Below are 17442 nucleotides of genomic sequence, written 5' to 3'. Positions count from 1 at the left end.
TTATCACAAATGTTTTTTGGCATTCCCATCCCTTACACCAAAATACTATATTATAAATTAGAAGCACTCAAACTTTAAAGAAAATAACTCAAAAATAAAGTTCCCAAATAGTGTATTCATTAAAGCCACATTCGAATCTTTTTAGAAAAATTTATAGATTATCACCAAGTCTTTGAACAATTGAAAATAAAAATACTTTAAAATTTAAAATATTTTATTTTGTATCCAGTTCAGATACAGATGGAGGACAGTTTTGATAACTGTAGCAAATTCTTCATTTTCAAAATAAATTCTGTACATGATGGAGATTATGCAAAAATTCCTGGTCATTTGAACTTTTTGGTTACATAGCAGTGACGTGAGTACACTGTTTCTAAAGTTAACAGCTTAATGATAAGTGTGGAAATAAATCCTAGGTCTACCACTCACCAGGTCTGTGACCTATTACTTCATTGATAAAATTCAGATGAGCATACTATCTACCTCCTGGGGGTTGCTATGAAGATCAAAAGAGATAATGCATATAAGGTGTTTAGTGCAATTCTCAGCACAGAATAAGTTCTCAGTCACTGTGAGTTGAGGCCATTGTTATGACTGTTGAAAGATTCAATGCTAGTGGTCTACAAAATGGCAATATATTCTTTTGGGTACTCCTTTAAAGCAAATAGGTATACATCTTCCACAAATGAACAATTGTTCTGCAGTCCTTTACTTCAAATTTCTGAAGGTTACCAACAATATTTGGCTTTCTCAATGAAAACTCAACTCAGGCTTCTAGTCTTAACATTCTACAAGAAATAGCTACCTGAAATACCTTTTAACTGCAAAGAAACTTAATACAGATTCACCTCAGATACCTTGCTTTTCTACTTTGACTCTTCTTACTGAGAGCCTCATATTCCACTTTAGAAATGCTCTTTTTTATGCATTTTATTATTGTTGTTGTTAATAGCATCTGCAACGTATTTAGACTCAGAGAGGATGTGTGACTTGCCTAAATTACCACAGCTAGTAAGTGGCATAGCTGAGATTCAAATTCAGGTCTAAGTGACGCGAAATTCATGTTCTGTCCTATCACCTTGGCCTATTTGTCTTCCTTACTCTTATCTAATTGCTCCTTGTTTAGCGTAGGCATTCCCAAGGTTGTCATTCAAAGTCCTCATTCGCATTCCAAGGTCATCAGGGTAATTCAATATTCTTACTTTTGGGGTACAATCTCTGTCAATCCAGGTATCACAAAAATAATATTTTTCTTTGGACAAAATAATGTAACCCATTTATTTATTAGACTTTCTAATAAGAGTAATTAGTAGACTTCTCTATTTTTGGTATTCTTCAGTTCCCAGGGCAGAAATTATTCACCTGTGCTGCACAGATTTCAGGGGTCCCTTACCCTGAAACTGTATTTAAAATTCTCTGTTTATGTGCCTTTGAAGGACGATGGCACATATCTTCCAAATGCTTTTAACAGGGATTTATTCCAAAGAATTTATATGCATATATGCATAACCCATGGACACAGACAATAGTGTGGGGAAGGCCTGGGGTGGGGAGCGGGGGTGAGGTAGAAGGGGTCAATGGGGAAAAAAGGGGACATCTATAGGGTTTTCAAAAATAAAGATAATTTTTTTTTAAAGGGGACTTATGATCCAAAAAATAAGAATAAGGTTGTGAGTGACTCTTGTGGCAATACTCAGACACAACAACAACAGCCAATAAAGTAAATGTTTCAGGTCCATGGACTCCCAGGCCTGGGGCTCAGACACTAACCTAAAACTTGCTTCAGCCAGACCCTGCACTCGATTTTCATCTATTCTGATAAACACTGTGCAGATAAGAATTCTAGTCAAAATTCTATGTTTATCTAACATAATTCCAGTTTAAAATCCTAACAGGGATGTAGGAGAACATTACAAATTGAATATATCATTCTTCTAAAAGAATGACTTGCTTGAGAGTAAAACAGTGTTTAGAGAGAAAAATGTGTCCTGCTTTACTATATATTAAAATAAACCATAAAGCTACAGTAATTAGAACTGTGATACTAACACCAGAAGAAAGGTGTAGATCAGAAACAACCTTTGTCCTGGCTGGGTAGCTCAGCTGGTTAGTGTCGTTTTGATGTGCCAAGGTTGTGGGTTTGGTCCCCAATCAGGGCACATACAAGAAACAACCAATGAATGCATAAAATGAGTGGAATAACAAAATCAACACTTTTTTTCTCTTTCTCTCTCTCTCTCTCAAATCAATTTTTAAAAAAGAAATTAGAGACTGCTAATAAATTATGGAATATTCTTAAAACAGTTTTTATCCATTAGGACAAGATAGATCTGTATATACATTCACATGGGAAAACGTCCAAAATATATTGCTTGGTTAAAAAGCAGGTTGAGAACAATGGAATAAGGTTAAGAATATGGGTTTTATCATCAAACAGATTTGGGTATGAGTCCTGGCTATGCCACTTAGCTGTGTAACTTTGGGGCAGTAACTGTAAAATTGGGATAATAATTCCAATTCAAAATATGGTGATTGTAAGAATTAAACGGGAAAACACATGTAAAGTAACTGCCACAGTTCCAGGCATATAGTAAATACTCAATGGACATTAAGCATTACCATTTCTGGCAGAATGCATAATGTGATTCCATTTGTGGTTTTGAAACTATATATAACAACACATAGAAGTAAATGTACTCAAGTAATGAAACTATTTGGATAGATGCCATATCTAATTGTTAGCAAGAGAAATCTCTAGAAGATTGGATTCCAGAGGACTCTCCTTTTCTGCCTTCTTTTTAAAAAACTACAATGTGTTTTTATTTTTAATAGTACATCATCTTTAGAATAGGAAAAAAATAAGGGTATATTCACAGGGTGACGGTAAAGGAAGGACTTCATCTATTCTCTGCCCACCATCTGTAACCCTAAAATTAGCCTCCAAGCCTGATACTTCCCTTTAACCAAACCCATTACCCTAATACCTGATGGTGACACTCAGATGAGCTGACCTATGCTGGCTTGGTGGCTTTAACACAGCACAGTCAACAACACACTCAGACTAGAAGAATGGCAGCAAGGCCTCCAGCCCAAAATAGTCTGGCTAGAAGTCCATTAATATAGCTTCCTCCTGCTCCAACCCAGAGTATCCCCCTTAAATATTCCAAATCAAGACAAAACCAGTGGGGGTTTTCTCTCACAAAATAGACCTCCATTGTATATTCTACACTGAGATTTAGAATCTACCTGAATCAAAATATTAAGCAATTTTTGCTCTACTAGATGAATGCTGCTGTTCATGGAGACAAGAGTACTGATCCCTGACTATCATCTTTCTACAGGAAAGAATCAGGTTGGTAATAATGAGTTTATGGGGATACCAATGTCCTATTTTTAATTTTCTCCATCTATGTTAAGTTGGCTAAGAGAAAGTAGATAGGTGGGATATATCCAGAAAAGTATGCCTTTAGTGTATGCATCATAACATCCGTTCTTAATAAGTTATTCCCCTTAGCGTGTATATAAATCGATGGATCTAAAGTAGTCTGACTTCAAATGAGTCTAATTCTTGTGACCCGTGCCTCAAACACAATACATTTTTTTGTGTTATCCTGAAAGTCTTAAAAGTTTTGCACTTCTGAACTGCTGTCCTCATATAATTAAAGCGAGCACTGAGGACCTATAATGTGCCCATACCATTTTACACAGTATACTAAACAAATTATCTATCATAGTGCTTTACTCCCAGTACTCTCCTAAAGGAATGTGACTCAGTCTACACAGTCTCCTGGCCCAGAACTAGTGGGCACTTGACCTATGAAGTGGTCTCATTAAAAAAAAAAATTGACATGATAAATAAGCCAATTGTAAGTAAGCAGAAATTATAAAGCAGCAGAAGTCTGGAACAAAAACAACATATAAAATAGCAGATGAAGTCTAGTGGCAACAGTAAAGACAGTAGAATTCTAGTGCAGCAGGTATGAAAAACATCTGAGCTACATGAGTGGGAGAGCACCGCCAGATGTACAGTGCTGTTCAGGGACGATTTTCACTTCAACTCCAAAAGGCCTGGCTATACCACATTTCCTGCTCTTGAATATTTTGGATTTCCATTTCCATTCTCACCTTGTATTTTAAAAATAAAAATCCATTTCTTGAAATTGCCTAAGTTGAATCTCTGTTCCTTACAACTAAAAGACCCCATTAAAAAATACAATAATTCTTCTGAGATTCAATGACTCAAAATTTACCTCTAGCAGATCATACCTATTTGTTCACATAATGTACTATCAAATAAGAAATGAAATGTTTTCCCCTAAGACCTTATGGATGTTTAAAATTTGCAATTTTAAAAAATTTATTGTAATACATAATTATCAGTAACAGATATTTTGGATTTTCATCAATGTATTTTCCTTTACCATAAATCAGTTATTCTTCTTTAATATCCACGTGTATAAATTACCTCAATATTTAGTATATCTTCCTTCCAATCTTGCTGTTACCAACAGAAAAAAATAAGGAAAAAGCCCTATATCCTTAGATCCTGATTTGAAACACTCCAGGAAAGGCACTTCCCACAGATTTTAACAGGGAAGGGGCAAGCTAAAAACTTTTAATGAAATCTAACATGTTCTACTTAAGAATAATCACTTTTACTCTTCTATAACTGAATTTCACTCATAAATGTTTAAGAGTGGCTAATGTAACACCATTTCCTACAAGGAGAAGATCAAAGTGCTATATTACAAATGCATTATGATTAAACACAATGATTTGCTTAAAGTAATGACTATAAACTGAGAAAGTAAAATACCTTATGCAGTGTTACAATGACCATTAGATTAATCCTGGTCAATTAAGCTTACACTCTCATGCTTCTCATCCCCGTTCAAGAAAAAGGAGCCCCTCCCTGAATCCTTCCCACTGGCCTAAGAGCATCATTGTCAAAAATCCCCTCATTTATGCTGAGAATAATCACTATGATAATCATTTCTCCAGAACCCATGAAGCAGTCCCACCTACCATAGTTTGACTCCCATATTGGTATTATCACATCAAATTAAGCAACTTGCCATTTTTATTTTGAAAATTTTATAACCCATTCCTAGCTTCGGGGTATTGTATATTATGTAAACTCAAATAATGAACTACAAGAACTTCTAATCACATCCCTGCTTCCTGCATTTTCAAATGGTCTGCTACATTTAATAAATAATTTTAACTCTGGGGTTAATTTCCCCAAGTTTATTTTTATAAAAGCAATAAAATCAAAGTATAAAAACATTTAAGGGGACAGCATTCATAACTCTACCTCCCTAAGCCACCATTATCACTTAATATTTTCTTCTAGATGATTTTCAATAGATTTCTTCAAAAATGTTAAAACCACAATGTCCACGTGGTTATACACAATGCACGACAATGTTCATAACAGTATTACTCACAATAGCCAAAATGTAGAACCAACCCAAATGTCTACAAAATGTGGCATATACATATATTATTATTCAGCCTTAAAAAGGAATGAAATTCTGATATATGCTACAACATGGATGAACCTTGAAAACACTATGCTTAATGAAATAAGCCAGATATACCCCTCACACAAAAATTATATGATTCCACTTATATGAGGTTCCTTAGAATAGGCAAATTCACAGGCAAAGAAAGTAGAATAAAGATTACCAAGGACTGGGAGGGGGAGTTTAAAGGATACAGAGTTTCAGTTTGGAAAGGGAGAGTAGTGATGGTTATAAAACATTGTGAATGTATTTAATGCCACTAAATTGTACACATGAAAAGATTAAAACGGTAAATTTTATATTTTGCATAGTCTGCCACAATAAAAAAAATTTTTAAGAGTAGGAAATTCCTGCTTTAGGTTATATCTTAAATGATGACTAAGAAGTAGGGATGAAGGACCAGCAAAAGGGCAGAGTTCTAGTAAATGAACTCACATGAAACCAAAATGTTTAGATCACTGTCAGGGGAGGTGAATAAATGTAGGTCAGGGAAGACCAAATCACAAAGGTGTTTCTGAGCATGGATTTTATGTTGGTAGTATCTTATAGGAAGATGGTGAGGTGTTTTTTGTTGTTGTTGAACCTCACCCGAGGATATTTTTTCCACTGATTTCTTTTTAGAAAGAATGGAAGGGTGGGGTAGAGACAGAGAGAGAGAAATATCAATGTGAGACACATCAATTGGTTGCCTCCAGCTTATACCCCAACCAGGGGGAGGGATCAATCCTGCAACTGAGGTATGTGCCACCAAATTAATCACCAACTTAAACTTGTGATCCTAAAGAACAACCAAAAATAAACAGAATGATTAGGACAAAAAGTTTAAATGCACAGTGGGTAAAGAGACATGTAGCAGAGACTGTTGGTGTTTGCCCACATCCCTTTGCCCTCAGCAGTCCAGTAGATGCTGATGGCTTCTTACTGCAAGTCTGCCTAAGTGCTGCGCTCAGACCAAATAGACATCAGGTGCCAAAGAGTTAACACTTCTAAGAGCAGTCCATAACCAATGACTGATAAAAATTAGCTGATAATTACCTCAGCTTTCTCAACCTTCCAGTAGAAAAACTACAAGACACTTTCTCCATGGTTTTCCAGAGGTTCCTAGAAGGACTGAGCCCAGATGCTCGGGGTTTCAACCTGCTCATTTCATACTATGTATGGGTTTTGTTCCTGGTCTTAATTAATTCCTCACTCCCTAACTTGTGCTTCTGAGGTAGTTCCCAAGAAAACTACCTGCACTCCAACTCTTGCTTCTGTGGAAACCCAACTCAAAACCTAAACCTAAGTTTAGATTAAAAGGCAAAGAGTCTCATGTATGACTAAAAATGTCTTTGCAACTCAAAATAGCAGTCTTGAGAAAACTTATAAGGAGTTTCTCCTTAATTTTTATTTATTAATTACATCACATATACAATTTTTCAGGTTAGTGACAATGGAATTGATCCTAAAACCTATGACTTCTCATGCATGTATCTCTTCCAGCTTCACATATCCTACCACACTCCTTTTGAGTTTGTGCCAGACTATCAAGAAAATCAGCAGCACAACACAGGTCTCTGTGTTCCAAGACCAAGCACTCTTGACCATAATTTATTAATAGTGTGCTTAAGTTTAAATGTTAATTCTGTAGTTGATTTTTTCCTTAATAGTGTAGAGCTCCCTAATCAACTGTGAGTTTTCCAAACTTACTAAAAATAAATGAGGAAGGGAAAAGATAACAGTTTCCAAAAATGAGAAAATTAAAAATAAACACATGTATTAAAAATGCATGAAAAGTTAAAAAAGAAAATACTTCCTATGACAAAGAAGCATAAAAAGCAAGAGCAGTTTATGGAAGATGTTAATAAATAAAAAAATATATAATTAAGACATTGCTTATTTATTTATCTATTATCCTCACCTGAGGATATATTCATTGATTTTAGAGAGAGAGGGAGGGAGAGAGAGACAGAAACATTGATCAGTTGCCTCCTGTACATGCCCTGACTGGGGATCAAACCCACAACCTTTCTGGTGTACGAGACAACGCTCCAACTAACTGAGCCACTCAGCCAGGGCAAGGCATTGCTTTTTTAATGTGAAAGACAATTTGATCATATTTAAACTAAAAGCTTCAAAACTGATTTTGAAACATTTATTACAACATTACTAATAATTATTCATTATAATGTGATAGAAAATACATTTGAACATTGAAGACAATGACATATATTCACTCCATAAAAGATTAAAATTATCTACTTTAATAGGGTATTCACTCAGTCAACCCCTATGGAAGACAATTCCTTGTATAAATCACTTCTTCAAATCCACAAACTCATATATTCAATTATTTTTTAAATCCAGTAATTTTTCCATCATAAAATCACACTTCTCTAACACTAACGCTTGAAGATGTACATAGTCACTATATCAACACTCACTATTACAGCTAAATATGGCCTTTTAAGAATACCTTAAACAGCCTGTCACCCATGATACTTCATTGCCAAAAGAAAAAGTTTCTCAACAACTTTTTAACAAAAAAAATCCTTGGATTCTAAAATTCCATAACAATATTAGATCATTTTAATCAAGATAAATAAACTTACTAAAGAAGCCGTAAATTTTTACTTACATATTCAGGTTTTAGTTTTTTATCTCCTCCTCTCACAGCCACTTTTTCTAGTTTATCTATAATGGGCCCAATCATTTCCTCATCTTTAAGCTGAAGCTCTTCGTGTATTATTTCTATATCTCGAATAGGATCTACACTTCCTTCAACATGTGTGATGTCATCATCTTCAAAAGCACCTAAAATGAAATAAAAGGAAGCAATTAAATAATAATAATAAATCCAGAAGGTCATTATTAAAGATCCCTGTAAGGTTAACAACTATACAAATTATTCTGAATTCTTGCAAGTAGGATATATTTTTTCCTATTTGGTAATATTTAGAGAACTAGCAATAAAACAGTAATTCAAGAGCCACAACATTTCAAAAACTGATTGAAATAAATAAAATTATGCTCCAGAACTACTGGTATTTTCAGGTTTGGTACATTAAGATACTGAATTCCAGGCATGAGAGCCTGAAGTTCTAAACACTATTGGGGTTTCCAAGGGAAACCAGATTTGGGGGAGGGGGGCAAAATCATCTGGCAGACCTCTTCCCTGCTTCAATCTACTTTATCACTATGGTTCTGACGGTGATTAGATAATGAACCACTCAGACACACAATTTACACAGCAGCTAATTTCATCGGCCTGATTTGAGGGTATGGTTTTTAGGGGGCTATCAAAGAAGCAGATGAAGGTGCATTTGTCATATATGAGTGACAACCATTCACACTATCTGAACAAAATGGTGCTGGCCCTTATTAGAAACACATGCTATTATCACATATTTAAAGTGCAGTTGAAGCCATAATTTCAAATTGCCAACTGGAAACATAAGGGTAAAACAACCAGATATTACTGAAGCATGTGTACTGACTTTATGCCCTTTTGAAGACATAATGTGGCAACATAATTCAACTGGGATTTACTCAAATTACCAGATAAGGAACAGTATCACAAAAATGAACAAATACTAAGAAATATTATAAATAGAAAGCAATGGCATACCCTCAGACAATAAATAAATTGTTAATTTAATTAAAATTACCAATTAGATTATGCTCCCAAAGTGAGATGTTTTCAAACATAAAGTATGAACTATTTTAGATAGAGGTACCATAGAAATCAGCTTGAGTTTGATGGGATAAAACAGTGACTACAGCTCATTCTTACATACCAAAGACCAAGATATTCTCATTACAGGTTACAAAGACTTTTAAAATATAATTTCCCTACATTAAAAATAATTAAACTGTTTTTATCTTAACGTGGAATTATTTAGTGATAATAATAATAAAGCTTAAATATATTACTACAATGAAAACACGAGTATTTAAAATAACACTTAAGTATTCTTGGCATACAACTGATGTTTTATTATACGGTGGCAAATTCCTATGAACAAAATTAGCAAGAAACGAGGAGGTGCATTATGTCTTACTAATAAACACATGAGACAGGCCATGCTTTAGGTAAATTTTAAATTGTTTTAAAAATATGAAAGAAGTCTCCCAGGAAGGACAACATTATGTATTTCTTATCATGATTTGAGGCATCTTACACAAATGGCACAATACAATAGAAAAATAAAAAGAAAAGTTAGGCTTGCTGGCAGTCTGAGCAACAAAGGAAACATTACCAGTTCAGTTACAGAAATAACTAAACTTTTTCTGACACTCTGAAAAATATCCTAGCCTGCCCAGGTGTGGCTCAGCGATTGAGAATTGACCTAGGATCCAGGAGATTGAGGTTCAATTCCCAGTCAGGGCACATGCCCAGGTTGCCAGCTGGATCCCCACTTGGGGGTGTGCAGGAGGCAGCCGATCAATGACTCTCTCATCATTGATGTTTCTCTCTCTCCTCCCTTCCTCTCACTGAAATCAATAAAGATATATTTAAAAAAAAAAAAAAAAAGGAAAATATCCTAAATAGTTGTCTTTATGTAGGGGCCAATGAGTACTATAGTGATGTCCTCAACAACATCCCTACAGTAAATGCATCAGCAGGTTTTAAATGGCAATGTCTTAATGACTACCCTCAATTTTAACCAAGTGGGTAATAGAGAGAAACAACAATTGCAACTTTCCTGGAAGCAAAGAAAATAAAGCTCTTTGAAAACCTGAACTAATCCAAATAGAAAACTTAGAATAAAGAGGGGGGTGGGGGGTCACTTGTCTATCTTACAACTTTCAAATTATTCTCTAGATTGCACCCTACCTGGAGTCTGCCAAGGATTAGGCTAGGAAAGGAGTTATGACTCGATCATCACTAATCCATAAGAATAAAAACTGTAAGAATAAAAACTTGCCCTAGCTGGTTTGGCTCAGTAGAGTGTCAGCCCTCAGACTGAAGGGTCCCAGGTTTGATTCTGGCCAAGGGCATGTAACTCGGTTGCAGGCTCGATCCCTGGCCCTGGTCGGGGCACATGCAGGAGGCAATCAAAGGATGTGACTCTCTCACATCTATGTTTCTCTTTCTCTCTCTTCCACTCTCTCTGAAAAGCAATGGAAAAAAATATCCTCAGGTGAGGATTAAAAAATGTTTTTAAAAACCCTCAAACCACAGACACTATACACTCTGGATTACATTGTTGTTTCTATGCCTGAAAGTATTATTATTATATTCATTTGTATGGAAGGTACTATAAGAACTTACATTTATTTTTTATAATAAATATTTTTAAATTAATTATTTTCCATCACCGTTTATCTTTTCATACCTTCCTCCACCTCCACCTCCATCCACCACCACAATCACCACAACACTGTCTGTGTTCATGAGTTCTTTCTCTTTCTTTTTTGCTCAATCCCTCCACACCCCACCTGGCCCCCACCCCGTGACAGCTGTCATCCTGCTCTCATTTTATGAGTCTGTTTGTCTTTTGCTTGTTAGTTTATTTTGTTGATTAGATTCCACATGAGTGAAATAATATGGTACTTGTCTTTCTCTGACTGGCTTATTTCACTTAGCATAATGTTCTCCAGGTCCATCCACACTGTCCCAAAGGATAAAATTTCCTCCTTTTTTATAGCTGAGTAGTATTCCATTGTGTACAAGTACCACAGCTGTTTTATCCACTCATCTACTGATGGACACCTGGGTGCTTTCAAAACTTAGATATTGTAAATAACGCTGCAATGAACATAGAGGTGCATATTTCTGTCGAATTAGTGCTTCAGGTTTCTTCACATAAATTCCCAGGAGCCGAATTGCCAAGGCCATAAGGCAGTTCCATTTTTAATTTTTTGACATAACTCCATATTGCTTTCCTGGATAATAAATCCTGCCGAAAATTAAGCAAAGGGAACAGTAAAGTTATCCTTTAAAATTGAATAGCCTTCTTATGAAATGAGGCCTAAAACAAGTGTAAAATTAAGCTTATAAAAAATGTGGGGTCATTTGGGCAACTTCCCATTTCTTAGAACTAAAAAATTATAGAGTACTTTCCAAAGACATGCTCCTGGGTTATTAACAGACTTTACCATACACTTACATTATAGCATTCCTTCACATCTTATCTTTTTAGTATAAGATTTAGTGGTTTAAGAAAAAGGGCTTTAAAGTCAGACAGGCTTACTGGTCATAAAATTTTAGCCCAATTACTGAACCTCTAAGGATCTCATTTTCACATTTTTAAAATGAAGATGTTTCTGTGATTAAATCAAGATAACATATGTAAAGTGTTAAGTAGAGAGCCTAACACACAGAATTCTTTCAAGTAACCGGAACATATGCTAATTTTTTAAGGTGTGTAGGGGTTCCCCACACACACTAATTCTTACTAGTTTACCAGGACATTTTTAATCCTGGTGCATGACCAAAGTTATTTATTTCAATTTCACTTTACTAAAACAATGATTATTTTTGTGATTAATATATATTAGTAATAATTATTATCACAATTCTCCTTTGGGGAAAACACTGTACTGGTAAAGATAACTTTAGTCATTGTGAAGACGACACTATATCATACTAAATTGCCTGATGAGAAAGTTATTTCCATTTCAATTCTCTTTCAGCCCTTCTATGTCAAAGAAAGTCACAGTTTGATGCTGTTGGTCTTTGATGGCTAACATTTATAACTTTATCTTTTTAACAACAGAGCAGGCTTCAGCCTCTTTGCTTCTAAAGACTAAAAACTGTAACAAATATGTAGTTTTTATTGTATTTACTCTTATTAGCTTCAATTTTGGCAAGTGGTACTCATTTTCCACTTACATTAGAGACAAATTTCCTGTTTAAATAAATTTAGTAAAATATGTAAGATCACATTTTTTGGTAAAATTAAGAAATGTTGAAAATATTAACTATGGTTATTTTTGTGGTGGAACGTTATGATTTTTAAAAACTTTTTGGTACTATTCTGTATAAAATAGGACAAGGTGATAGAGCTTATGTACTGGGGGCTGGGGAGGAGGGCACGTTGCTATGTGATACTTTAGCTGAGATAGTCAGGGAGGCCTCTCTGAGGAGATGACATTGACATTGGAGCTGACACCAGAATGGCCAGAATATGGATGGCAGTAATGTGAAGATCTGAGGAAAGAGGATTCTAAGAAGCAAGCATGAAAATTCTAAAATGGGAACAATATTGAAGTGTTTCAGAAATGGAAATAAAATCAGTGTGGGTGAACCACAGCAGAGGATAGTAAATAGAGTTTAAGTTGAAGTAAGGCAGTTCACATATATGTGAGACAGGGGAGTTTGGATTTTGTTCTAGCTGTAATGAGAAGCCATTGATTGGAGAGCTTTAAATAAAGGGGAGGTAGGGTAATAAGATAAGATTTATAATTTAAAGAGGCCACTTTGGCTACTTTAAAAAAGAATAGACTTGTCCTGGCCGGTGTGCTCAGTGGTTAGAGCATCAGCTGGACCACAAAAGAGTGGCAAGTTCAATTCCTGGTTAAGGGCACGGTCAAGGGCATGTACCTGGGTTGCAGATTCCATCCCCAGCCACAGTCAGGGAGCATGTGGGAGGCAACCAACTGATGTGCCTCTCTCATATCGATGTTTCTCTTTCTCTCTCCTCCCCAACCTTCCCTCCTTTCACTCTCTCTAAAAATCAATGGAAAAAATATCCTCAGGTGAGGATTAACAAAAATGAAACAGACTCTACGGAAGGGACAAGAGTGATGGCAGAAAGACTAAGTTAGGAAGTGGCTGCAGTAGTGCAGATGAGAGATGACCAGATGTATGGAAGCTTGATATAAAAATGTAGCTGAGAAGTATATGTACTGGGATGGACTAGATGTAGGAAGGAAGATCATGACTGTAGATATAACATTAGGAGTATAAAATCAGATGTGTTTCAAGTTATGGGTCTGTATGACATCACATAGAGACAGCACACCAACACTGAGATGTTTGATAGGGAAGGAGGACTTGGCAAAAGAGACTCAAGAGATGACAAAGTCAGAGAAAAGGTACGAGTATGATCTTATTGGGAGAGGGGGGAAAATGTTTCAAGAAGGAAGAAGTATTCAACTGTGTCAGATGCTATTTAGAGGAAAAGAAAGGTAAGTACAGAAAGCTGGTTATTGATTTTGGTAAAATGTGGCTCTCTGAGAAACACTTCAATAGTTATATCCCTTTTCTCTACTGTCCATTTCTTCCATACATTAGAGGTGAGAGTAATATGATTCAAGGACATAAACCTGGACCTATTCTCTTATTTTATGTAAGTCAAGAGTACAAAAGAGGTAAATTTTAGCATTTCCAAGTTCATTCAGGTTTTAAATATTCTTCTCTCTATATACTCTAAGTGGACCAATGATATAAGGTAAAAACACTGTAGGGTTTCTCAGTCTTTGAAAGAGATCCTATCAGTCAAGAAGAAATCATAGCCACTTTCAAGTTTCACATGCAGGTAAGCTGGCTTAAATAAACACTGAAACAAAACTTGCAGTTCGTAAACCAGACAGAGAAACATCAACACCATACATGTCACTAACATCAAAAGCAGTAAAATCAAATCAAATATAAGGCTTCAGAATTCTCCTAGATAGCCTATGCCAAAAGATAGTGGAGCAGCGTCATCAGAGTTCTAAGGAAAGAAATTGTGACTCAAGAATTTTACATCCAGTCAATTGGTTTGTTTGGAATAGAAATCAATGACAAGTAGATTCTGAACTTAATATACTCTAACATACAAGACTAAACAACCACCAGAATTATGTTAATAAAATAAGTACTGTATTATAAACTATGAAAAGTTAAGAATAATACAAAAATTCAAAGATAGGGAGAGGAGAAGTAAAAAGTATTCTCATTTCCTTGTATTTCAGAGTAATTAACAGATGCCATATGAAGATGAAACATATAATTAAAAAATAATTTCTCCAACCTTTTAGTGTTTTCATGACCCTATAGCAGGATCATTTAAAAACACATCTTTTGTAAAATAAAACAAAACAAATAAACAAAAAACACCACCAGCAATTTAAAAAATCCTACCTGAAATTCATTAATTCTTCTGTATTACTCCAGTTCTTTAATCTTTCAAACTCAATAAAATAAAATTTAGTATTCTATTTAAAATAGCACATACACTAATGATCACATTTATATAAAATTGTATCTCATTCTTAATAAAACTGATCAAATGTTAATGAAAATAATTCCTGGGCAGTGAGCTATTAAGCAATTTTTAAATCTTCTTTAACAGTTTTTGTCTTGCTTAAACTTTTTATGATGAACATGCATTGTACATACCAAACAAGTCATTTTTAAAAGTCATTCTTTTTAAAACAGAATAAATAAGTTTAACTTACTGAAAAATCTGCACAAATTTCAGTTAAATTTTGGTTTTGCAGTGACTAGCCACAAGGAGAAAAGCACTATTGCCATGAAATTAATTTATATCTATACATTTCTTTCTCCTGCTCCCTCTCATGTATATCTAATATATATAATATATAAATAAACATTTATGTGAATAAATAAATTTACATGATATAAATAAATAAATGGGTGGCTAAAAATAATACTAACTATAGTAAACCTATAGTAAACCTTCACCATTAAATGACTTGTTACAGGAGAAAATTAACCATAAGCTAGCCTCAAAGTGGATTCCATCACAAAGATTTTTTACAGAGCAATCCTGCAATGTTTCCTTTTACAGCAAAGCACCTTTTCCAAACCTTCTTGGCTTCTCTCACATTTTCAAAGCTTTCAAAACAAAACTTGGCCCTGGCCGGGTAGCTAAGCTGGTTAGAGCATTGTCCCAACATGCCAAGGTTATGGGTTCGATTCCAGGTCAGGGCACATACAAGAATAAACCAATGAATGCATAAATAAGTAGAACAACAAACTGATGTTTCTCCTTCCCTCTCTTTCTCTCCTTTCTTCCCACTCTCTCTAAAATCAATTTTAAACAAAAAAACAACTCCCCTTAACTTAAAAAAAAACACACACAAAAAAACTAACTCTTGTCTCTTGTTACCCAGCAGATGACCTAATCTTTCCCACTTCGCAGGGAAAATGCATGTCATCTTTGGAACACCTAGCCCCCCCTTCTGGTGTTTACCCAATCTTTTCTTCTTTCCAGCAGTAACATGGAAAACACTACCTTATGCTATTTGTGGCCAGTCTCTCTACCATCTCTGTCTGGATCTTTGTCCTCTACCAAGGAAGTTTGCTCTACAAACTTCTTTGCATTTCCTGAGGCCTCAATCTATTATGCCCCCCTCTCCTATATTTATATCATCTGGATCATCTCCATTTCCACTAACACTTTCACATCTAAGATTCTACATTAAATGAACCATTTTAGTCACCCCTGGACATTAATTCCCATTCCAGCTGCTGCTTTCTTTCCTCCATTCAGAGCCAAACTTCTTGAAAGAGCTGTTTGTATCTGCTCTCTCCACTTCTTTATTTCCCATTTAAAACTTAACACACTGCAGTTTAGAATATGCCTCCACCATGCTATCAGAACTTGATCTCAAAAAGGACACCAATGATTTGCCTTCATGAAGGTAAATCAAACAGCCATTGTTCAGGAATCTTGAATGACTTCTCACTAGAATCTAACTGGAGAGCATTGACATAGTCTCTTTTACTGTTTCTGTCTAATGGCATTCTCCTGATTTTCTTCTCTCCTCTCTGGCCATTCACTTTCTTGCTCTAACTATCCCATAAATGTTGATATCTCTCTTCTCTTATCCCTCTATTACACACTCATTAACAGAATTTCTAGCCCAGAGCTCCCGAGTGGCTCCAGTGTACTTTGAAGTGATAAAATGAATCTAAGAAAATCTTTTTAGTTATTATATAAGTTATTCCTATTAAAATATCTATTCACTAAGTGAACAAATGTAAACTGTCAATGCTTATGCTAAACTTGTGACGTTTAAAATGTGTGTACCTTCTTTACTGAAAGCCGGTCAGAATATGAACATTTGATCTGGTGAGACACATTTGACTATCCATATTTACTGAAGATGCTGTATGATATTTATTTCTTGGTATGATATGGCAGAAATGAGTTAGCTATTTTCAATTACTATACGTGAACTGAAGATTGATCTATTTATTTATTAATTAATTTTCATTCATTCATTCAAAGCCTATCTTATTCCATAAAGATATGAGTAAGAAGAATAAATCAATACTCTGTTTAGGATGCTAAATCTAACTGCAAAGGACTTTAGAAATAAAAATATACCTTGGAAACTCAGGACTTCAGTTAACTGCTATGCTACTTAAATTAGGCTGCTTTAAATTTTCAGAAGGAAAACATTCCCAGCTAGAAGGAGAAATAGTTTTAAAACACATGATGTATTTAAGCATACAGGCTCCAGAGCAGTATTTCATAAACCACCTGTTATGGAAACTTTGATATTCCAAATAGCATGTCTATAGAATTTTGGAGGAAATAAGAGGGTAAGCGGTGAAGATGGATTTATGTTTAATTAATAACAATATTATAATGATGTTTTCCCATCCTCTACCACTATACAATGCAGAGATAAGGAATTCCTTGCCATATAAACCAATGCATAAACTGCCACCCCCTCAACCACAATGTGCCTTGCTAAATATAAGTTCTCTACTTAAAGAAAGCTTGCTTACATATCTAACAATATGCTGAGTGTTGTGAGAATTAAAAACAAAAATCAAAACAGTAGGAGTTGGTCTCAATGATTGGACAATCTGATTGGGAAAACAAATCTAATTTAATAAAAAGGAGAACAATACTCACTAGGAAGGACTTTACATATAGGTTTAATAACAATCAGCAAGGCCCTTAAATATAGAAAATAACAGTATGGGTAAAGAAAATGAAGAAAGACTGAATCTTACTCATGGCACCAA

General features: G+C 34.9%; 1 protein-coding gene across 1 annotated transcript in view; it reads right to left on the bottom strand.

Moving 5' to 3' along the window:
• Positions 1 to 17442, bottom strand: part of OLA1 (Obg like ATPase 1) — a 121396-nt gene that overhangs the window by 44863 nt on the left and 59091 nt on the right. The window contains exon 5 of the mRNA XM_087819766.1: positions 8143 to 8318. Within this exon, the coding sequence (XP_087675892.1) occupies positions 8143 to 8318 (176 nt within the window). The remainder of the gene's footprint in view (positions 1 to 8142; positions 8319 to 17442) is intronic.

Source organism: Miniopterus natalensis, chromosome 8, assembly GCF_054644295.1.
Source record: "Miniopterus natalensis isolate mMinNat1 chromosome 8, mMinNat1.hap1, whole genome shotgun sequence".
In the NCBI taxonomy this organism is placed as follows: Eukaryota; Metazoa; Chordata; class Mammalia; order Chiroptera; family Miniopteridae; genus Miniopterus; species Miniopterus natalensis.
The sequence above is the reverse complement of the archived record's forward strand: the minus strand, read 5'-3'. Positions and strand labels throughout refer to the sequence as shown.